General features: G+C 46.2%; 1 protein-coding gene across 1 annotated transcript in view; it reads right to left on the bottom strand.

Annotated features, from left to right (window-relative positions):
• The window catches only part of LDLR (low density lipoprotein receptor), a 37,004-nt gene extending 13,975 nt beyond the window's left edge, over positions 1-23,029 (bottom strand). Inside the window, 18 exon segments of the mRNA XM_079114740.1 lie at positions 1,980-2,105; positions 2,484-2,603; positions 3,497-3,619; positions 5,564-5,686; positions 8,547-8,586; positions 8,588-8,638; positions 8,640-8,666; positions 8,668-8,691; positions 8,693-8,764; positions 8,766-8,777; positions 8,779-8,838; positions 8,840-8,956; positions 8,958-8,965; positions 10,208-10,241; positions 10,243-10,331; positions 11,862-11,984; positions 22,826-22,916; positions 22,919-23,029. Of these exon segments, the coding sequence (XP_078970866.1) occupies positions 1,980-2,105; positions 2,484-2,603; positions 3,497-3,619; positions 5,564-5,686; positions 8,547-8,586; positions 8,588-8,638; positions 8,640-8,666; positions 8,668-8,691; positions 8,693-8,764; positions 8,766-8,777; positions 8,779-8,838; positions 8,840-8,956; positions 8,958-8,965; positions 10,208-10,241; positions 10,243-10,331; positions 11,862-11,984; positions 22,826-22,916; positions 22,919-23,014 (1,336 nt within the window). The 5' untranslated portion in view covers positions 23,015-23,029.

Below are 23,029 nucleotides of genomic sequence, written 5' to 3'. Positions count from 1 at the left end.
TCTGCTTAGCACTTTTCACATGAGGTTTCTCATGGAATCCTCACCCACCCATAAAGCGGGCTTTAGTTAATTTCTCTTCATGATGAGCAGGTTGAGGCTCAAAGAGGGAAGTGATTTGCCCAACATCACACAGCCAGTGAGTGACAGAGCCAGGATTCAAACCCAGGTCTGCCCAATCCGGGCACCAATATTCACCACACAGCCAGCCACATCTTGCAACATGACCTCCCTGAGGATAGCCCTTCCCAAGCCTCCACCTCAGCGCCACTGGAACCTTTGCATCTTTACAAGTGCTGGTATCCCAGTGGGGTGCAAGGCACAACCTCCGATCCTGGAGGATTTCATGGACTCAGTGGCAGGGACGCTGAGGAACTACATCTGCCAGCCGGCCCAGCAGAACCAGGAAGCACACGGGATGGACAGAGGCTGGGAGCCGGTGAAGGCCCTGGGGTAGACGGAGGCAGCTCTTAAATCTTCCTCCTTTTTCCCCTAATACTGGAGACCGAAACCAGTGGTGCTTGACCACCGAGTTACATCCCCAGTCTTTCTTTTATATTTATTTCTCGGTTCTTTCTTTCTTTCTTTTTTTTCCTTTCTCCCCCAGTGCTGGGGATGGAGCCCAGAGTCTGATGCCTGCTAGGCAAGTGTTCTGCCACAGAGCCACATCCCTAGGCCCAACATTTTACTTTTTTCTTTAAATTTCCAAATATTTTTAATTTAAAAAATTTTTAAATATTCTAATTTTATTTGCCAACCCCCTTTTTAAAAAAATTCTCTTCAGACAGGGTCTTGCTGAGTCACTGAGGCTGGCCTCGAACTGACGATCCTCCTGCATCGGCCTCCCAAGTCTCAGGGATTACAGGCCTGTGTCACTGTGCCTGACTTTTCTTTCTGCAAAATTTAGCCTCTTTGTAATTTTGTTGCTAGAACAGAATGTGAAGCAAAGGGCCTTTGCATGTCCAGATTCCCCCAGGACCCTTGCACATGGGAACAGGGGATTCCTGGATTAAGGGATTCTAGGAATGAGCATGTGGCTGCAATTGTAACCTAAACTTCAGGATAGAAAAGAAAGCCAATTACAGTGGCCCTTTTGTGGGAGTGGATTCTGCATCTTCAGATTCAACCAACTGTGGATCGGAAATATTTGGGGTGAAAATGCATCTGTACTGAACAAACACAAATCATGACTAGTATTTTTCTCTCATTCCCTAAATAAAACAGTGGAATAAACACACACACAGTGCTTACATTGTATTCTAAGTCATCTAGAGATGATTTGAAGTCTAAGTGGGATGTGATGCACATACTGCACCAATTCATATAAGGGCCTTGAACTTCTGTGGATTTTGGTAGCTTCACAGGGTCTTGGACCCAATCAATCCTCCACGGATACTGAGGGATGACCGGATTTCTGCCATTGTGTTCCATAATGTGCTATTCTATTTTGGCCTTTGTTTTAAATAAAATTTTGTTTCCTCGAGATACATTCTTTTAGTTAAAAAAACAGCTGGAGCCAGGTGTGGTGGTGTACACCTGAAATCCCAATGACTGGGGAGGCTGAGGCAGGAGGATTACAAGTTTGAGGTCAGCCTCTGCAACTTAGAAAGACCCTAAGCAACTAAGTGAGACCTGTCTCAAATAAATAAGAGAGCTGGGGATGTGGCTCAGTGGCAAAGCACCCCTGGTTCAATCCCTAGTATCTTCAGAAAAAAAACAGCTGGAGCAGGTGTGGGCAGCTCATGCCATAGCCTCCACCCTTTGGCCCTGAGATCCCTCCACTGTCCTGGGCGCTCCTGTTGCCCTGGCAGGGCTGGGACCTGCACACTGTCCCCCGTGACTCTGAGGAGCAGGTCACGTGCGGCAGGCTCCTGGCAAGCCCGAGTCCCAGCAGGCTGCTCCACCGGCCACTGGTCCTTGCTGCCTTTAACCTGTGCAAAGTTCAGGTGAGGCAATGCCGGCCCCGCAGTGGCCGTGCTCACCTGCCGCCTTGCAGGCGTTGGTGCGGGGGTCCATCTGGAAGCCCTCCTCACACTCGCACTTGAAGCTGCCCTCCAGGTTCACGCAGAGCTGGCTGCAGGTGGCAGGGTCCTGACACTCGTCGATATCTGAGTGCAGACAGGAAGAGACGTGAGGCGGCAGACAGAGCGATGGAACCAGCGCCCAAACCCTGCACCCCAGTGGCAGCAGAGGGACAGCACAGCCCCCCGGGAAAGAAAAAAGTGAATGTCATCCCCCAAAGTGACCCCGACCTGACCATTCACTTCAGGGGCCCAGATCAAAGGGCCGGGTCTCATGAGCGATTTCCTAATGATTAACCAGCAGGGAAGCAGCTCCGCGGAGCCAGCGGTCACTGCAGGTCAGATCTGTGCCCCGAGTTCCACCCACGGGGCATCCGCCCGGCAGCGCCAGAGCTGGGGACTGCTGTCCTGCCTGTTTAACAGACAGGGAGATGGGGCCCAAGCCTGGTCCAGGCCGGGAGTTACCTTCACATCTGCGCTGGTCCACCAGCCGGAAGCCATCGGGACACAAGCACTCGTGGCCGATTTTGAGGTCATTGCAGATGTGAGAACAGCCCCCATTGTTGTCCAAGCACTCGTTGGTCCCTGCATAGGGTGAAGGACACACACCGGTCACCCAGGAACCTGGGGCCTCTCAGTCCCCACCCCCTGGGCCATGTGGCATCCGAGGGGTGCAGTCGCATGACCCGGGACAGGACTTGGTGCTGTCTCTCCATTTCACGTGGCGAACCCTGTGACATGGTGCTGACAGAAGGAAAGGAGTCGCCAAAGGACAGACGCTGCGTGACTGCACTCCTAGGAGTCCCCGGGAATAGCGCGATCCCCAGACAGGAAGTAGAAAGGTGGATGCCAGGACAGGGGCTCGGTTTTGACAATGACAGAAGTGCTAGGGAGGGGGATGGTGATGGTCACGCCTGTGTGAATGCATTTAATGCCACTCAACATACACCCCAAAAACGGTTAGTGTGGCCGGGCGCAGTGCTGCAGGCCTGGAATCCCAGTGACTCAGGAGGCCAGGGCAGGAGGATCATGAGTTCAAGACCAGCCTGGGGCACTTGGAGATACCAAGTCTCAAAAAGTTAAAAAAAAAAGTCTGGAATGGTGACAGCCCCTGGGCTCAACTCCCCACCCAAAAACAAAAAAGGTCAACGGGAGCTGGCAGGCCGGGCAAGCTCCTTGAGGGAGCGTCATCTCCAGGGCTTTCTACTTTATACTGAGACAGGCTCTGGCGACGCTGCCTAGGCTGGCCCTGACCTTGCACTTGTGATCCTCCCGCCTGGGTTCCTGGGTAGCTGGGACTGCAGGCGTGCACTCCTGTGCTGTTCCTCCTGCCCTGAGTGGAGGCCCCTGGGGCGACCGATGCACAAGGGCCCTAAAGCTATAGTGGGTGGGCCGAGTCTCCCCGTCTTCATGCCCCCACCTCGGTCTTACAGTTGGCTCTCCACAAGCTCCCCAAGCCGGCTGCATCTGGGACTCACCGCACTCCTTAATGGGCTCGTCTGACCAGTCCCGGCAGTCTCGGGCTGAGTTGCACACTTTGTCCAGGGTGATGCATTCACCGCTGTGGCATTTGAACTTGTCAGGCCCCACACACAGTGTCACTGTGAGAGCCCAAGAGAAACCGTTAGGTGCATCTGAGCTACAGGAGCTGGTATGGCCCTCTTTAGTGTAACCGTTCACTTACACAGAATGGAAAGAAATGTATTCATTCATAAAAATGATAATTTTTTCTTGGTTCCGGGTATAGAATCCAGGGCCTTAGACATGCCAGACAAACATTCTGCCACCAGCTACACCCAGCCCAGTAACTGTTTACTGAACACTTGAGAACCCAACACCCAGTGTAGGAATTAAAATGTAAATCAGGCCCTTGAAACAACAATGGCCGACTGATTGTTTATTTAAATAAAGTTTTATTGGTACACAGCCACACCTATTCATTTACAGAAGGTCTGTGGCTGCTTCCACAATATGAAATAGGGATGAGTAGTGTGACAGAGACTTTGGCCCTTGTAAAGTCAAAAATATTTACTGTCTGGTGCTTCATGGTAAAATTCTGCCAACTCTAATGGAGACTATTCTAGCAGGCTTTGACTTATCCTGCTACCCATAGAAAGAATAAGAATCCTGAATTCAGGGGTTGGGGATTTAGCTCAGTGGCAGAGTGCTTGCCTAGAAAGCACAAGGCCTTGAGTTGGGTCCTCAGCCCTAAGCCCTGAAGAAAAAAAAAAAAAAAAAAGAATCCTGGCTTTATCATTTCCTTATTTTTTTCATTAATTATTATTATTATTTTTTTGGTGGTCAGGGTTTCATGTATGTTAGGTAAACACTGTAACACTGAGCCGCATCCTCAGCCCCATCATTCATACTTCAGGGAAACGTGTGAATGAAAAATATGTTGTATGATTTAGCCTGTTTTCGAACGTTATAAAATGACTCCTCATAATCTGCAACTTGCTCCTCCTAACATTAAGGTCATAAGGTTCTCCTGTGTGAATGCTGGTGGCTGAAGTCTCATTTCCTGGCTGCATATTCTACCATGTGGCTGTCCCGCCAGGTTAAAGTCATTCTGTCCCCCTACATTCACATCAGCATTCTTCCATAGCCAAAAGATGGGAGCAACCCAAGGATTCATCAAGGGACAAATGCAACAGGATTCCTCCACATGATGGGTGGAATATTATTTGGCCTTAAAAAAGGAAATCTAGACACAGGCTAGAACATGGATGGATCCTGAAGACATGCTCAGTGAAATAAGCCAGTCACAAAAGAACAAATACTACACAATTCCACTCACAGGGGGTCCATAGAGTCATCAGATCCACAGAGACAGACAGCAGAATGGTGGGTGTCAGGGACTAGGGGAGGAGGATGGGGAGTTAGCGTTTAATGGGGACAGAGTTTCAGTTTTGCAAGATGAAGAGCATTGGAGATGGACAGTGATGATGGCCACACAACAGTGTGAATTGTGTTCAACGTCACTGGACCGCACAATTCAAAGTACCTACGTGCCTGCTTAGCATGTGCCACGGCCCTACGTTCAATCTGCAGCACAACAAAACAAAGACAAACCTGAGATGCTAATTACGTAGGACGTGGATTTTGCTACAGATAGGTTTTTCTAAAAAAATGAATCCTATACTGAGAACCGTAGGGCTGACCCAGTTCTTGCTCAGTGGTGCACACCGCGGGGCCCGGGTTCCTAGTGCAGGGCAAGCGTGTCTCCTAAGGGCGCTCCCAAGGGGGAGCCGCCTGGCAGATTCAGGGAAAGGCTTTGCGGGTGAAATTGGCTCTTAAAGTGCAACTACGACTGACCGCAGAGCCAGAGCTCAGTGCACGATGGCATCAGACCTCGGGGTCCTGAAGTCAGGGCGCGTTTTTCCAGTTCAGCGGAAGTGAGGGTCACCTCGCCCGAGAACCCACAGCTAGTGCAGGGACCAGGCAGGTGCCTCCCTCATCTGAGACCCACTGTCCCCCAACATTATGCAATATTCACAAACAGCAAGGCACCGACAGATGCTAGCAGAAACCAGGGCGCAGCTCACCGTTGACGCAGCCGACTTCATCACTCATGTCTTTACAGTCGTGCTCCTTGTCACACTGCCGGCTGCCATGGATGCAGGTCCCATCTGAGCACTGGAATTCGTCAGGACGGCAGGTAGCCACAGCTGGAAAAGAAAATTGTGTTGATTTTCCCAGGGGGGGCAACTGGAGAAAAAGAATCACAGTCGTCTGCCTTGATCCTCGGTTTTACTTTCCAGTTTCAGCCACATATTCAGCTGCAGTCTCAAAGTATCAATGGAAAATTACACAAACAATGCTTGAGTTTTAAATTGTGCCCTGGGTATCATGATGACACCCTGCACCGTCCCATGCCATCTAGCCCAGGATGCGAATCATTCTTTTTTTTCCAGCGTATCCATGCTGTATATGCTACCAGCCCGCTGGGTTTCTACATAGCTACCTTGGTTACGAGATCAACTGTCACGGTGTAGCAGTGTTCTTGTTCAGGTAATTCTTATTTTCCTGAATAATGGTCCCACTAGAATGGTGATGGTAACAATTTTCTTACAGTATAAAGTTATAATTATTCTATTATTATAGCTATTATAATAATAGAATAATTATAATAATAGAATATAGCTATTATATAGCTATATTCTATTAGCTATTGTTGTTAACCTTTTCCTCTGTAAAATTTATAAATTAAACTTTTTCGGGGGAGACACTGGGGTCTGAATCCAAGCCTCACACATGCTAGGCAAGTGCTCTACCACCTTTTATTTGAGGCTGGCCTCAAACTTGGGATCCTCCTGTCTCAGCCTCCTATGTAGCTCGGATTACAGGCATGCACCAATGTACCCAGCCACTACTTTCATTTTTAACCCATGGTATATCTTTGCATTAAGGAAAAAAATAGGGCTGGGGAGATAGCTCACTCGGTAGAGTGCTTGCCTTGTAAGCACAAGGCCCTGGGTTTGATCCCCAGCACAAAAAAAAGGAAAAAAAAAAAAAAAAAAAAGCAAGGCCGGATGTGCCTATATCAGAGCATAAACTTGATGGTGGCTGAAATGGTAGAACAACAGGGGATTTTGGCTTTCACAGTCTGAATTCTTGGTAAGGTTCCAAGGTCATTCTATGCCTAGGTTTCCTCATCTGTAAAGAGTGCTGGAGGAAGTCTGCTCATGAATCATGGGGGACAAATGAGTTTCAGTCAAGGTTTACAACAAATCACTTAGAACGCCATTTGCCATTTTGTAAAATGTGACTTTAAAAAACCAGCGTAGGTCTAGGGGTGTAGCTAGTGGTAGAACACTCAATAGGCACAAAGCCCTGGGTTTCAATCCTCAGCACCGACAAACAAAATGCAAACAGCCCAGTTCCAGCCATACAGTGTTTTCAACTCTGAACACTGCTGTGCATCTGGGCACAGATACCAAAAGCCCCAGAAAAACAAAAATCACCTGGATGAACAATGCAGCTAAATCAATATGTTTAAGGAACCCAAACACTGGGCTAGATCCAGACTCACATTTTTTATCTGAACTCTCTCCAACACACAAACCACTGACCACGTGTAGCCATTTAAATTTTAATTACATAAATTCAATAAAGCTGAGGACTGGGGATATAGCCCAGTTGGTAGAGTGCTTGCCTTGCAAGCATCAAGGCCCTGGGTGCAATTCCCAGCACTGCCAAAAGCGGGGGAAAAATTCATTAAAGTTCAAGATCCTGGTCATCAGGTGACCTTGCCATACTGGCCATGCAGGGCTGTGGGACCTTGCTACCACCGCAGAAAGTTGTCCTTGGTGCCCTAGAATCTAATCAAAGTCTACAAAGATCAATGCTGTGGCCCGAAACTATCAGGGGCAACCACTGCCTAGTGAATTCAAGTGCTCAGTCAAAGGTCACAAAGCTTAGGTGTTACCAACCAGGCCTGAAGCCCAGGATCCTTTCTGGATCAATAATACTGCAAATTGTAGCTTGCTTCCTGCAAAGCTCTGCATGTGGTTTGTCTCCCAAGGGTTACTGTGTTGAGAGCTTGGTACCCAGTATGCAGACATTAAAAGGTGGTGGAAACTTTAAGAGCTGGAGCCTAGTGGGAGACCATTACTGATTTCTTCTTTGTCTCTGACTTCTGGTCTCACCAATAATCTCTCCCTCTTATATGCACTCTCTACACTGTGATGCCATCCACTAAGCTGATGTCAATGTCCTTGAGCCCCCAGAACAGAGTTAAACAAACCTCTTTTATTTAAGTCCCCAGCCTCAGGCATTTTGTTATAGTAATGCCAAATGAACTAGTATGCTCCCCTTGTCACAAAAAGATTAGGAGGCTGAGGCAGGATGATCACAAGTCTGAAATTCCAGAAGCTTAGTGAGACCCTGTTTTTAAAAAAAAAAAAAAAGAAAAAAGAAAAAGAAAAAGGCTGGCACAGTGGCACACACCTGTAATCCAGTGGCTCAGGAGGTTGATGTAGGAAGATTGTGAGTCTAAAGCCAGCCTCAGCAACTTAGTGAAGCCCTAAGCAACTCAGTGAGATGTTGTCTCTAAATAAGATACAAAATAGGGTTGGGGATGTGGCTCAGTGGTTAAATGCCCCTGAGGTCAATCCTGAGTACCAAAAAATTTAAGAATAAATAAATAAATAAGAATAAAAAAGGGTGGAGATGTAGTTTAGTGGTAAAGCTGCCCCTGGAATTTAACCCTCAGTACTGCCAAAAAAAAAAAAAAAAATTAGACATTAAAGACAAGTGTGTTCTGGGGCTGCTTTCTCCTTAATGGGATGAGAATGATCACTAAAAAAAACAAAAACAGAGCCAACTTGGGCTGGGCAGGTAGCTCAGACATAAAGTGCTTACCTGGCCCGGCAAAGCCCTGGGTCACATCCCAGTGCCACCAAAACAAAAAAAGGATCAGAACCAACTTTCTTGCTGGGCAATTCAAAATTATTAAGCTCCCAGAGCTACCAGTAGACCCCGGCTAGGGGACAGTGACAAGACCCCCGTCCCCCACACATACTGCACAGTTTCTCCTCAGTCGGACTTGTACTTTGCAATCAGGGCCCACCGTCACAACGCCATGCCTGCTGTGGATACAACTCGCCACTACTGCTGGGGACAGTGGAACTCGAGGGAGGAGCAGGGGGCCAGAGTCCCGCTGGGGGCTTGAAAGTGTCCCGGCCCCCGCAGCGCCGGTGGCCATCGTCGGAGCCGTTCCTCGCAGTTACGGGGTCGCCATCGCAGGGCCCACAGCTCCAGGGATGCAGGCGGAGCTGTGCAGCGGAAACTGGCGTGGGCCGCAGGGGTTCACTGGGCAGGGAGCCCTCATCCGAGCCGTCCCCAGGCAGTCCACGGTCCCCCGGTGCACAGACAAAATGCTGAGAGATGCACTTTTCCCGTCCGTGGCAACGGAACTCGGTTACCTGAGAGCAGGTGCTTGGCAGCTGCGGAGGACCGACGATGGGGAAGAAGCCAAGCCTGTCACCGGGGAGGCCACCGTGTCCCAACAGCCAGGGATACTGCCTTGCAGAGGCCACAGCCCAGGTGGCGGGGAGCTGGAGGGGCATGGGGTGGTGAGCGCAGGCTGACAACGCTCTGCCTCAGCGTCCTCACCCAACAAGCCTCATGGCATTGTGAGCAGCTCTGGGTTTGATCGCAGGGACCAGACGACAAAAAATAAAAAATACAACAGCTGTTCCCTCAAACCCGCAGTTTCGGTTGCCAGTAGTGAACCTCAGTCTACAAATATTAAATGGCAAATTCCAGAAATAACCAGTGAGTTTTGTTTCTTGTCTGTGCTCCTGTGGCTGGAGGAGACCCAGCTGAGGGCTCAGGTGCCGCCGGACAGGGATCTGCCACTAGTTGCAGGCCAGCCCCTGCAAGCTTTAAATTCCTTCAGTACCTTTTTAGAATTTTTATTATTTCATATTATTATATTCTTATGATATATTAGAAGCCTAATATTATTATATATTAGAATTCTCATATTATTATATATTATTTAATAATTTATTATATAAATGTATATAAATTTTATTACATGATTTTATATTTTGTGAAATAAACATTAAAAATATATTAACATAATATTTATATTATTTTGTTACAGATAATATTATTTCATAATGTGAAGTATTCTGTTACATATAACTGTGAGCTCAGTCTCACAGGGTGGCTGGCAGGGTCACAGTGGCTCACTGCTGCATGTGCCAGATGGCAGGCCCTCACCAAGAACAGCATGAAGCCGGGCACATTGGCACACACCTGTAATCCCAGGGGCTCGGGAGGATGAGGCAGGAGGATCTCGAGTTCAAAGCCAGCCTCAGTCACTTAGCAAGGACCTAAGTAACTCAGTGAGACCCTGTCTCTAAATAAAATACAAGAAAAGGTTGGGGATGTGGCTCAGTGGTTAAGAAACCCTGAGTTCAATCCCTGATCCCCCCCAAAACAAACAAAAAAACAGCCTGAGAGCATATGGTGACACTAGGGGAGGCACCATCCCCTCCACTGCAATGCTTCCTCATCATGGTGGCATTTGAGAGGTGGGATAGAGCCCAGCAAGGAGCAGCCAGGGCCACCTGGGGAATAATGCCTGTCCACTCTCAGGGCTGGTGGGTTCCTGGGCACAGGCCGGGCCTGTCACTCACAGACAGTCTAGGGCTGGCCAGCTACAGGGACACACTCACGGCAGCTTTGCTCGTCTGAGCTCGTCTCACAGTCCCACTTGGCCATCGCATCTCCAGAAGTTAGGAATGCAGCGGTTGATACGGCCCCCACAGCTGAAGTCCCCTGATTTGCAGGTAACAGACACTACAGGAGAAAAAAGATTCTTAACTCAAAGATCACTTGGTCTCACCAGCCATCTTCTTTTTTTTTTTTTTTTTTTTCCTTCAAATTTTTTTTCTAGGTGTAAGGGATCTTTTTATTTTACTTATTTTTATGCAGTGCTGAGTATTGAACCCAGGGCCTCACACATGCCAGGCAAGAGCTCCACCACTGATCCACAGCCCAGCCCCACCAGGCCCATCTTTGTAAAAGAAAACTCCAGAGCTTTTCAGAAAGAGGATGCCAATCCTACCTTAAGAGGTCAAAATGAAGGGCATTTAAGGGCATTTGTTAAAAATTAGACACTGGGTGAGCTAGAGATCGTGGCTGCACAGCACTGTGAATGCATTAACGCTTCTGAACTGTTCATTTTATGTTAGGGGGAAATTCAAAAAAAATTTTTTAAGGTTGTAGGGCGGAACTCAATACTTTTATTTTATATATTTATTTTCTATGTGGTGCTGAGGATCCAACCCAGTGCCTCACACATGCTAGGCAAGCACTCTGCTGCTGAGCCATAACCCCATCCCCACATTATGGGAAATTTAACCTCAATAAAATACAGCCAGATGGGGCTGGAGGTGCCGTTTCAGTGGGAAACGCACGTGCTTAGTTAGCAGGCACCAGGCCCCGGGTTTCATCACTGGCACCGGGCGAGTACAAACAAAGAAAAAAAAGAAGGGAAATTCCAGGACAGGTGGCGTTGTCCTTCTATCTGAAATGCAAATGCTTGGAATCAGAAGAGTTTCAGGATTGGGGTTTGGGAATATTTGCATATATAAAAAATGAGAGCTTGTGGGGGGGACTCAAGTCCAAACAGGATATCCACTGATGCTTCCATATACACCTTCCAAGCACGGCCTGAGGGTAATTCTATATGCTCTTTAGAGCACCAGTGTTTTGACTGTGACGCCCCTGCTCACGCGAGATCAGGTGGGGAAATTTCCACTTATCATATCAGCACCCAAAAAGGCTTGGAGTCTGCAGGGTGCCGTGGCACACACCTGTAATCCTACCAACGGAAGTGGGAGGATCACAAATTCAATGTCAGTCTCAGCAATCCAGTGGAGCCCTAAGTAACTTAGTGAGATCCTGCTTCCAGATAAAAAAATTAAGAAGGGGTGGGGATTTAGCTCAGGGTAAAGCATCCCTGGGTTTAATCCCCAGTACCAAATTCTGAAGGATTTCAAGTCATAGATTTTTGGATTAGGGATGCTCAACCTGGAACATCTTCTCTCCCCACCTCCTAATTTGGGGTTCATTCATTTACTTGGTCACTTTTGTATGAGTCATTATTAAAAAGGGCCAGGAGGGGCTGGGATGTGCTCAGTGGTGGAGTGCTTGCCTAGCCTGGGCAAGTGCCCGGCTTCCATCCCCAGCACCACACAAAAAAGGGGTAGACGCGGCCTGGGGAGAGAGCTCAGTTGGGAGAGTGCTTGCCTCACATGCACAAGGTCCTGGTTTCGATCCCCAGCATGGAAAAAAAAAAAAAAAAAAAAGGGTGGGGGGACTCACTGCACGTTTCCTGGGACTCGTCAGAGCCGTCCTGGCACTCAGGGCTGCCGTCACAGACCCACTTGTAGGAAATGCAGTTCCCATCCAGGCATTGGAACTCATTTCTCCCACACTTGGCTTCCGCTGTGAGAGAAGAAAAGGGGAAGAAAGTTGCTCAGTACTAGAACCAGAAACCGACTGAGTTTCCTGTATCTATTTCCTGCCAACCAAGGAATGCAGCAGAAAAGTAATCCCCTCCATCACCAAGTCCCAGGTAACAGGAGTAACAAATGAATATCAAAACCCAAAGGAGCATGGAGGATTCAATGAATAAACTAAAAAGAAAGACCTGTCAATCACGTCGGAGGCTCTGATGCCCTGGTTGTTGAATGGGAAGTATAGACCCACTGAGAGGTGGGAACAAAATACAAAAGAACTTCTGTACACAGTAATAAAGAAATTAGCTGGGTGCAGTGGTGCAAGCCTGTAATCCCAGGCAGCTTGGGAGGCTGAGGCAGGAGGATCCCAAGTTTAAGGCCAGGCAATCTAGTGAGGTTCTAAGCAACCTAGCAAGACCCTGTCTCTAAATAAAATATAAGATGGGCTGGGGATGTGGCTCAGGGGTTACCTATCCTGGGGTTCAATCCCTGATACCAAAAATTAAATAAAATAATTTGGTTTATTAAAAATCTAAACTGGGAATGAAACTCAGAGAAATTCTGGAAAAAAAAAAAACTTCCTGCTTTTAGTTATTTTCTCTTTTCTCTTAGTTTCTTTTCTTTTTTCTTTAATAATGAAGATAATCAAGTATCTTAAGATCAGATTAAAAAGAAAAAAAAGGAACCAAGATAGAAACAAAAAATGTAATAAGAAAACTTCCATAGGAAAGTGAAAACTTGAATTTTTAAACAAAAATTTCCCCAAGTATATGATGTTTGTATCTTAGAAAAGAGATCCAAATGCCACTGACTGCATGTACCTTTTATTTAGAATGTTTATGAGCCCTGTGTGGTGGCACACGCGTATAACCCTAGCTACGGGATGCTGAGGCAGGAAGATCACAAATCTGAGGCCAGCCTGGGCACCTTAGCAATACTCAAAATTAAAAATTAAAAAAAGGATTGGAGTGCTCAGTGGTAGAGTTCTCCTGTGTTTAACACCCCATACCAAAATATATATATGTATATATATATAATTATACATACATATAGTTATTTTTGAAGTGAAATTCAGGCAAACATTCACAAATCAACAGCACAGTTGGCCTTTCAAATCTACAGATTCCTCAACCACAGATTCAACCAACTACATGTTTGAAATACTTTGAAAAAAACCTTTTTTTCTGAACTTGTGGACTGGGGATATACTTCAGTGGTAGATCACTGGCCTAGTATGTATGAGGTCCTGGGTTCTAGTCCCAGAAACACACACACACACACACACATACACACTGTTATGGACCATGGACCATTCGGGAAAAAGAAGTCTTTAGGGGAAGCTCTGTGAAGTCAAGACTTGGGACCTATTACAGTTCATCCCTGGCCAAAATGAAGAATTGTGATTTCTACCTAAGTCCACACCAAGATTCAGAGCCATTCTCAAATGAAGATGACCCACAGCCCAAAAGAAACAGAAAGGACATGCCCACACAACTTTTCCAGGCCATGAATCTGTGACCAGTGCTCCCTCCACCCATCTCAGTCCCTCTCCAACATGTCCATCTGCAGTCCTAAGTTACCAGATGGAAACTTCCTCTACCGGCAAGAGAGAGTTGCCTGGAGGTCACAAGATTTCACCCATTCTCGCCAGGCCTCGACACTCTCAACTTGATGACAACATCAAGGAAGGCCCTTTCTTGCACAGAACTGCACAAGAAAGTGCAGTGTCACTAGTCCTGATACTGCATCCCGTCAAAGTTTTACAACCTTGAACCCCACCATGGTCCCTTCTGTAGGCAATGTCCCTTCCCAAATCCACCCCTTTGCTCAGTTAATCCCCATTATTTGTTCAGGTCAACATGGATGATAACCTGCTTTAAAAAAACCAACCAAACAAACAAACAAAAAAACTGGGTTAGGAACTCTCATGACCTCTAAATATACTCTTTTCTCAGCCTACTGCACTATGTAGAAAAGTTTACTTATGTATCTCCCAGTCCAGAGTTAGAACTCTTTGAGGATAAGGGATGTCACTGTCATGCTTGCAGTATGATACAGTCTCAGCCCCTTCAGACATGGACACAATCTTCATATTCAACAGGTATGCAGAGAATCACGACCTAGGAAAACAGGCATAGCTCGCTGGTGGAGCAAGTGCTTAGCATACTGAAGCCTTGGTTCCATTCCCAGCACCAAAAAGAAAGAGAAGAGAAAAGAAAAAAAAAAAAAAAAAAAAAAAAATCATGGCCTGGTTCATCATCTGGCTTGGATAAAAGGGCTGCTCTTCCACACTTTAAAAGGTAATAGAAAGGAATCTATTGAGATTTAAAATGCCAAGTCCTTAGGATCCTGCGGAAATACTAACACACATGCACGTAGTTCAAGGATGTCTGGTGCATCCTCACTTTATATTATAGAGAAAAGAAAAAAGAGCTGGCACTAGTCTGAAAATGTCATCACAAATTCAGTGATGCTCCCTTTGGAAGGTGAGGCCTGATGCTTTTCCTTGGCAGTGTGCACTAGACATTTAGTGACTTGTTTCTACCAAATAGGACAAGTGAAAGTGATGGGGAGTGGTTTCTGAGCCTAGGTCACGAAAGGGGCACTGTGTCTTCTGACTGCTCATTCCTGCATCTTTTGCTGCAGAGGAGGTCAGCTGCTTGTCATTAGGTCGCTGAAGCAATCTGAGGGACAGCTCCATACAATCAGTTAAGTAAAGTCCTTCAACCCCAGCCAAGTCTTCCTATCCCTACAGCACCCGCAGATATGGTTTTTGCAGTGCTGGGAATTGAACTCAGGGCCTTAGGCAAGTGCTCTAGCACAGAGCTATGTCCTCAGTCCTGCAAATCCTTTTTTTTTTCATAACAACATTTTGACAGCAAGTTGGTGAAAGGCCCTGTGCTACAACCATTTAGTAATGTTGCCTCCAAATTTCTGACCTATAGAAACTAGGAAATAATAGTTTATTTTTGTTGTTGTTTGTTTGGTATTGGGGATTGAACCCAAGGGTGCCTTATCACTGAGCTACACCCCCAGTCTTTTTCTTTTTCTTTTTCTTTTTTTTTTTTTTGAGACTCACTAAGTTGCCCAGGCTGGCCTCAAACGTGCCATCCTCCTGCCTTGGTCTCCAGAGTTGCTGGGCTGGAATTGGCAATGTGCACCACTGCACCTGACTGTACTGTGTTGTTTTAAGGCACTAATTTTGAGTAACTTGCTATTGTTGCCTAATAGATAATTAACATGTAACTGATGTGAAAGGTATCTCTAGGAGTTTACTGGTAGAACAGCTGCCTAGCAAGCATAAGGCCGTGGGTTCCATCCCCAGCACTGCAGGGCATAAAAAAAGGTCTATCTATAGACATTACTACATACATATGTAAGCACAGTATATATGAAATTCAGAGCATCTATAGAATATTATATAGATTTACCTAAATCTGTTTATACCTATACATCTCTTATATGGCTATAATATAAATATCTTATTACACACATATTTACACTTCCATGTTATTTAAATATTTATAACACAGCATACAGATTCACACATTTAGGCCTATGCACGTACCTATTACATATAATATGTAATAGATTTACATGCATCTATATTGATATTATACATTATAAAGAAATATGTATATCTCATAGATATTTCATAGATCTCTAGATATATACAGGCCATGTCTTGAATATGGTTCAATCCATCCAAATTCATATCGAAATTTCCCTCCCATGGCAAGTTAGCGGTAAGCCCGGGCAACTTAAGAGGACCCGGTGTCAAAAATAAAAAATAAAAAAGTCAGGGGATGTAGTTCAGTGAAAAAGCACCACTTAATTCAACTCCCTGTATCACCAAAAAAATAAAAGGAAAGGAAAGGAAACTAGGAAGGAAGAGAAAAATTTCCCGGGGTGTGGCTATGGAGAATTTTAGTGCCTGGGCCGGTGAGATGAGGGAATTCCCGCGGTTCTCGCGAGACTGCGTCAGTTACGAGAGCAGGCGGTTATAAAGCGAGCTTCCCAGCTTCTCCGCATGCGCAGTTTGTGTTTCCGCGTTTTCCTCAGGGCAGGAGGCCCGGGCAGATTGCAGAGGTCCTGTCTTGGCCTTTCAGGCTTCAGAACCGTGAGCTAAATAATTTTCCTTATATACACTATATTTTTAGTAGAATATCTACATGGATATCCAGGTAAAATGTATGATAACGTGACTCCTCCACAGCCATCGAAAGGGCGACGTCAGTCATTCTTAGGCAGGGACATGGCGTCCCCAGCGTAGTAAGTGGGGAAAAACCAGGTGCAGAAGCTTGTGGTCGTTCCCGGGGATCTTCTCTATTGTGTGTCGCACATGGGCTTCTTTTTATTATTCTTTTTTGGATTGTGTGGTTTTAAGAATGCTATATTTTTGAACCTTTAAAAAAAGAAAGGAAAAGAAGGCCCACGGGTGGCGGGGAGCATGCCTGTAATCCCAGCGGCTCGGGAGGCTGAGGCAGGAGGATCGAGAGTTCAAAGCCAGCCTCAGCAGCTTAGCGGGATGCTAAGCAACCCAGTCAGACCCTGTCTCTAAATAAAATGCAAAAAAGGATCTGCGGGATGTGGCTCAGTGGTTAAGAACCCCTAAGTTCAAACCCTGGTACCAAAGGAAAAAAAAAAAAAAAAAAAAACCCACACAGGAGAACCTAGAGGCAGGTCAGTATCTGTCTCTGGCTTTAGCCCTCCTTGCTGTCAGCTGTTTTGGTTGCCTTTGGTAGTTCTAACCAGTAGGCAGAGGCAGGAGGTTTAGGGTTGGGAGTGACCTAGTTTAAAGATCACCTTCTTGGAGAACTGGACCACTTGGTTAGACTTTATTCCCTTGTTTTGTTTCGTGGTCTGGGGATCTAACCCAGATCCCTATTACATTTTATTACCATGCCCTGGTTTACTTCTGTAAACTCCCAACTTCCAGATGAGTATTCTTTCACTGCCCTGAAGTCTGTGAATCAAAATTAAACTAATATTTAGTTAATTTTTTGCCTAAAGATTATTTCTTTGTAAATGCACAAGGCCCTAAGTGTAATCCCCAGCACCACACACACACACACACACACACACACACACACACACACACTCAAATGAGTTTTGAAAGACCATTCTGATTTACTTCTCTATGCATATATCCGTGCATTTATTTGAAATTTCAAATACACATGGGCAGACAGACATCTGACTTAACATGTCTGGTAAAAGGATCCATGTAGGAAAAATCTGTCCCTTTGTCCATTCTGCACTGATAGCTCACCCAGGATTTTTGTAGAGATTCCCTGAGAGGCACTGTCATGGAGTGCTTAGACACTCCTAGGTTTAATTGGCTTTCCAGTCTACTTATCTAGAAGAGCTTGGGTAACTGACCTAACCTTGCTGGGCTTCATTCTGTTTCTGTGAAATGGGTGAGAACAGTGGTTCCTATTTCCTAGAGGGTATCCTGAGGATTAAAACAACAGAACAAAAAAGGAGCCCCACCCAGGTGCTAACATAATAAACATCAACTTAAAAGCAGAGATATAGGGAGCTGAGGTTGTAGCTTAGTGGTCCAGTGCTTCCTAGCCTGTGTGAGGCACTAGGTTCGATCCTCAGCACCACATATAAATAAATAAATAAGTCGAGAGTGGTGGCTCACACCTGGAATCCCAGCAGCTCAGAAGGCTGAGGCAGAAGGATTGCAGGTTCAAAGCCAGCTTCAGCAACTTAGGCTGAAGCAACCTAGTGAGACCCTGTCTCAAAATTGATTAAAAAAAAAAAAAAAAAGTGCTGAGGATGTGACTCGGCTATTCACCCTTGAGTTCAATCCCTGGCACCAAAAAATAAATAAATAAACAAAAGAAAGGCATTGTGTCCATCTATAACTTTAAAGAAAAATAGACATAGGTGGGGCATGGTGGCACACACCTATAATCCCAATGGCTTGGGAGGCTGAGGCAAGAGGATCACACAGATTTGAAGACAGTCTCAGCAATTTAGTGAGGCTATAAAGCAACCTAGTGAGATAGTCTTTAAAAAAAAAAAGAGAGAGATAAATACATATCTACATGGATCTGTGTGTACAATCATAATAATGCAACTCCTCCAACATATTTATCCAGTGGTGTATTACTCAGGAATAAGAGCCAAATCAACACAGAAACACAGATCCATTCAAAAACCTTATGTTGTCTCTGACTTCTTTTTCTCTGGAGTACATACTCTGCATTTATGTCCCATTCTTGTATAGGCAAAACTAATTTCCAGTTCCAGAAATTAGATTAGCAGTTGTCTTTGAGATGTGTGTGTGTTGTGGGAGGAGTGATTATGCTGGAAGAGGACACGGTGGAACTTTCTGGGAGGCTTGAAGTGTATTCCATATCCTCATGGTAGGATTGTGGTTCATGGATGTAGACATTGATCAAAAATCGCTGAACTCGTCACTTAATATCTGTCCACTTAATAATATGTCAATTATATCTCAAAAGAAAACAAGTCTGGGGGTGGAGCTCAGTGGTAAAGCACATGATTAGCATGCACAAGGTCCTGGGTTCCATCCCCAGCATAGAAAAAGAAAAGATCTTTTAAATTCAAGTTCAATGCCTCTGGAAGCAGTCCAGGCGAGATTAGGAGAGGCATGAGGAGAGTCAAAAGAAGGATGAAGGTTGTAAAGATGGAAAGATATAAGGAGGATTCAGAAGAATAAAGAGAACTTGATAACTAAATTCCAAGGAGCCCATTCTAGGTGGCCACAGTTGGGAGCCGAATGATAGGAATATGGGTCAAAAACAGGAAAGGAAGAGAGAACCAAATGAGTTCTGAAATCAGTTGTGGTTACAGGATGCTGATAATTCTATTGCCCAACTACTTTTCTGAACAGGATAAATCCCTCAGAGGTGCCACAATATACCCCACACCCTGCTGACTCACAGCTGAGGAGTGATCTGGCTAAAAGGAGGAAATGACTAACTCTCACATAGAGTGGGCAAAAGCAACTGGGATTCTAGAACTCCAGATAAATTAAAAGGGAAGTTCAGGCACAGGGCACTGGCAATAAAGATCTTGGGGAAGGAGCTTCTGTCACCCCATCAGGCCACAGCAGCTCTGGTGACCATCAATCCATTGCTCTCACCTTTGCATAAGGGACCATGTTACAAACAAAATGTGCTGGTAGAAGGACTGGACGTACTACTTACACCTAAAGGCCCTTTAAAGAGTGAAAGAAGCCAAGCATGGTTGCACACTCCTGTAAGGCCAGCTACTCAGGAGGCTGACGCAGGAGGATCACAAGTTCAAGGCCAGCCTTAGCAACATAGCCAAATCCTGTCTCAAAAATCGGGGGGGGGGGGGGGGTGGTCCTGGGGATGTAGAGCATCCCTGGCTTCAATCCCTGTACCACCATCACCACCAAAAAAAAAAAAAAAAAAAAAAGGGCAGCAAAACCCCCTCCTTGGATACCAAGTCTTCCCCAGCTATAATTCAAATTTTTAGCACAGGTGGCTGAAGATCTCTGTTTCCATTTATATGGAAAAAAAAAAAAAAAATTCTCATGCGTGAATGAGGATCACAGTTTTCTAAGCACTGCACCCTCCCTTAAAAAAGATCTAAGAGCCAGGTATGGTGGCACATGCCTGTAATCCCAGCAGCTCAGGAGGCTGAGGCAGGAGGATCATGAGTTCAAAGCCAGCCTCAGCAACGTAGCAAGGCCCTAAGCAACTTAGTGAGACCCTATCTTAAAATAAAATATATTTTAAGAAAGGGTTAGGGATGTGGCTCAGTGGTTAAGTGCGCCTGGGTTTAATCCCTGATAACGAGAGAAAAAAAAAGATCCCTGGCTGGGGTTTTTGCTTAGTGGTATAGTGGTAGAGTTCTTTGCTTAGCATGTAATAGCCAAAAGTTTCATCCCCCACATTGAAAAAAAGAAAAAACAACAACAACAAAACCCATCTCTTATAGACTCAAACCTCAGCGCTCTCATGTGATGAATGACAAGCCAGGAACAAGGTTATCGAAACAGAAAAGGAGAACACACATTTCTGCTTTTCATCCCCACACACAAATCAGGTGGTAAATGCTTTCGATGTTTTTCCCAGGCTACTGAAGACAGTTGTGGTGCAGAGAAAACAAAATAGTGTATAGAATTGTTTCCTTGAAAAAAAGAAAGTCACTGGTGGATGCAAACTCACACTGAAAATAAATAAGAAATTGAGAAACCAATTGACCACTGTGCTCTGTGGCATGTGCTGGTGTTCCCAGCTGCTCTGTAGGCTGAGGTGGGAGGATCACTTGAGCTAAGGAGTTAGGGGCCAACCTGGGCAATATAGCAAAACCCTGTCTCCTAAAGAAAGGGAAAAACAACTCAGGAGGCTGAGGCAGAAAGATCACAAGTGAGACCAGCCTCAGCAACTTAGTGACACTCTGAAAATAAAAAATCAAAAGGGTGGGGACGGTAGCTCGGTGGCAGGGCAGAGCAGCCCTAGGTTAACCCAGTACCAAAACAAGACCAAAAAAGAAAAAAAAAAAAAAAAAAAAGGAATAAAAAGAGGGATTGGGAATAGCTCATGGTAGTTATGCACAAGGCTCTGGGTTCCATTTCCAGCACCAACAAACAAAACCACAAGACAAATCAGTGCACCAATGTTTTTTTCCCAAAGACAGGTAAATTTTGTCACTTGCTCTTTTTGGGAAGAGTAGCCTGTCTCTGTCACTGTTCAAGGCTGATTAATTCCAGAGTCTGTTAGCAACAAGAGGCCATTTGCTTGACATCCCTGAGGGTGTGGATGCTTTTAAAGTACTTGATGTGGAGGGGATATCAAAAGGTTCATCAAAGCACCAAGCAATAGAAGCATCTAGAATTGGATCTTATCAGAAGTGTAACCACACAGATAAGAGCAGGAATTCCCTAGAAAGAATAAGGAACATAATTGTCCCAGAAAGGTTTTAATCTCAAGAAAGATCACCCTATTTTTTTTTTTTTTTTTTTTTTTTTTTTTTTTACCATTTTACCCCTGGAAGAAATGTGTGGCAATGACAGATGAATCCATCTGGGGCATGTCAAAAGAGCATACAGAACGCAACAGGACTGACTGCTGAGTTTGAGCCTTTGACGTATTAGACACCTCACAACTGTTGACTGATCTTGAACCAGTTTTTATCTAAATAAAGGCAAAGCAGTTTGGATTCCAACTACTTCCATTCTTAAAGGAAACTGACAAGAAATGCTTTAGGAACTGCTTTGAAGACAGCTAGGGAGCCAGCTGGAGCAGTTAGGGCTACTATAAACATACAGTATGAGGGAACTCTGAAGTCTGGGGAAAACAGCCTCCTGGGGAATAGAAGACAGGAAACTAAACTGAGCCACTGTGTTAGTCTTGCTGAAGACTTCACTGGCAGCATTTTCTAAGGAGTGGATCAGTGAGTGAAGTACAAGGTAATCTGGTGCACCCCGAGGAAGCTGGCTCTCTCCACTCTGTATATCCATCTAGGTGACAGAATATCCTAACAGGCATCCTGGCTATTTTGAAGCATCCTCCAATCTTCCCCTCCCAGTAGAAACGGGTGTGTCATAGAGGGAATTTCGACAAGACATTCAGAAGTCTCCCTCCAGTCAAAGCCAAACTCCAGCTAGTGAAACAACAAAACTTTTGCTATACGGTTCTTCAGGCAGTCCCAATCCTTTCATAAGCTTAAGTGATTCTACGTAGGAACAATTCGTTAGCTGTTGGCTAAAGCAGAGCTGACTGCCTCTAGGAAATCTAATCTAAGAAAGCAGTAACTCCGAATCTTGTATCAACTGACCTCTTGGCCAAACCTAAATTCACACTTGCCCCTCCTAAAAGGAAAAATCGCTATAGGGGCAACTCAGCTCAGCAGAACCCTTTTTGAACCTCCGAACAAACAAGGAATCCTAAAGGGGTGTGGTGCCTGCCCAGCCCTGGCTGCAAGTCTCAAGTTTGGACCAAGGACCCAAGGGAGAGTTTCTAAGGCAACATTTCAAGCCCTGAGGTCTTGAGGGTGGCATAGGCCACACCTGTGTGCTTGACTGGGGCGATGAGAAAAAAGTGGGAGCTGGAGCTGGAGAAGAAACTGCAGCCCAGGGTGCGCAGCAGGCCCCTTTCCACCTTCCCGGAAGCTTGCTTCAGAACGTGTCGCCTCCTTTATGACAGGGAGCCCCGGATGGACTCATCCTGCCCGGAGCGGGAGGGGGGGTACCGCGCCAGCCCCGCCCTGCACTCCCACAAGCCACGCCTTGCACGTCCGCCTCTGACTCCCATTGGGCAAGGGGAGTGGCTCGAGACTCGCCTGTTCAGACCACGCCCAATGGGAGCCTGGGGGTGGGCCGCAGGGGCGGTGGATGGGGGCGGTACCCCTGGGTTAGCCCGCGCTGACAGCATGGGAGATACAGAGTCCCACCCGGCACAAAGCCCGTCTGGACAGGTGGTAACCCCTGCCTGTGGGCAGAGATGAGTATCTACCAACCCTCCAAGTTGGGCGGCGGGGCTTCAAGTCGCCCTCGTCCCAAGAATGGCGGAGGGGGATCCCAACATTAGGTCTGGATGTCCCCACACCCACTCTGAGGAACATGGGGTGGCGCCTTACCTGGTGGAGACTTGGGATAGCTGTGCGGGGTTTCCACTGAGTCTACCGCGACTCCGCAATCCCTGGTTCTCCCCCTCCTCTCTTCATCAACCGTTTGAGGTCATTGTGCCATGTACCCACAAGTCCCCCAAGCAAGGAGTGATTCTTTTTCGCTCCTCACTTCTAAAGTAAATTACCAAAAGGTTCCCAGAGATCGGGAGCTGCCTGCCCCGCAGGGGCTCCTGGAGCAAACCTTACCTGTAGCCCCCGCCGCAGCGAAGAGTAGTGCGACAGCCCAGTGCAGCCCCCAGTCCGCGGTCCTCATGTTCTCAGCGTCCGCCCACAGCGTCTCAACCCAGACCACAAGCCCGCAGTATGCCTGCTGGAAACCAGGGCTTCGTGCAGCTCAGCGGCGACTACACGCGGGGCCAGAGTCATTTGCAGCATTTCTATGTGAGGTTT

Source organism: Sciurus vulgaris (assembly GCF_902686455.1).
Source record: "Sciurus vulgaris genome assembly, chromosome: 16".
Classification (NCBI taxonomy): Eukaryota; Metazoa; Chordata; class Mammalia; order Rodentia; family Sciuridae; genus Sciurus; species Sciurus vulgaris.
This window is presented reverse-complemented; position numbering and strand designations above follow the sequence as displayed.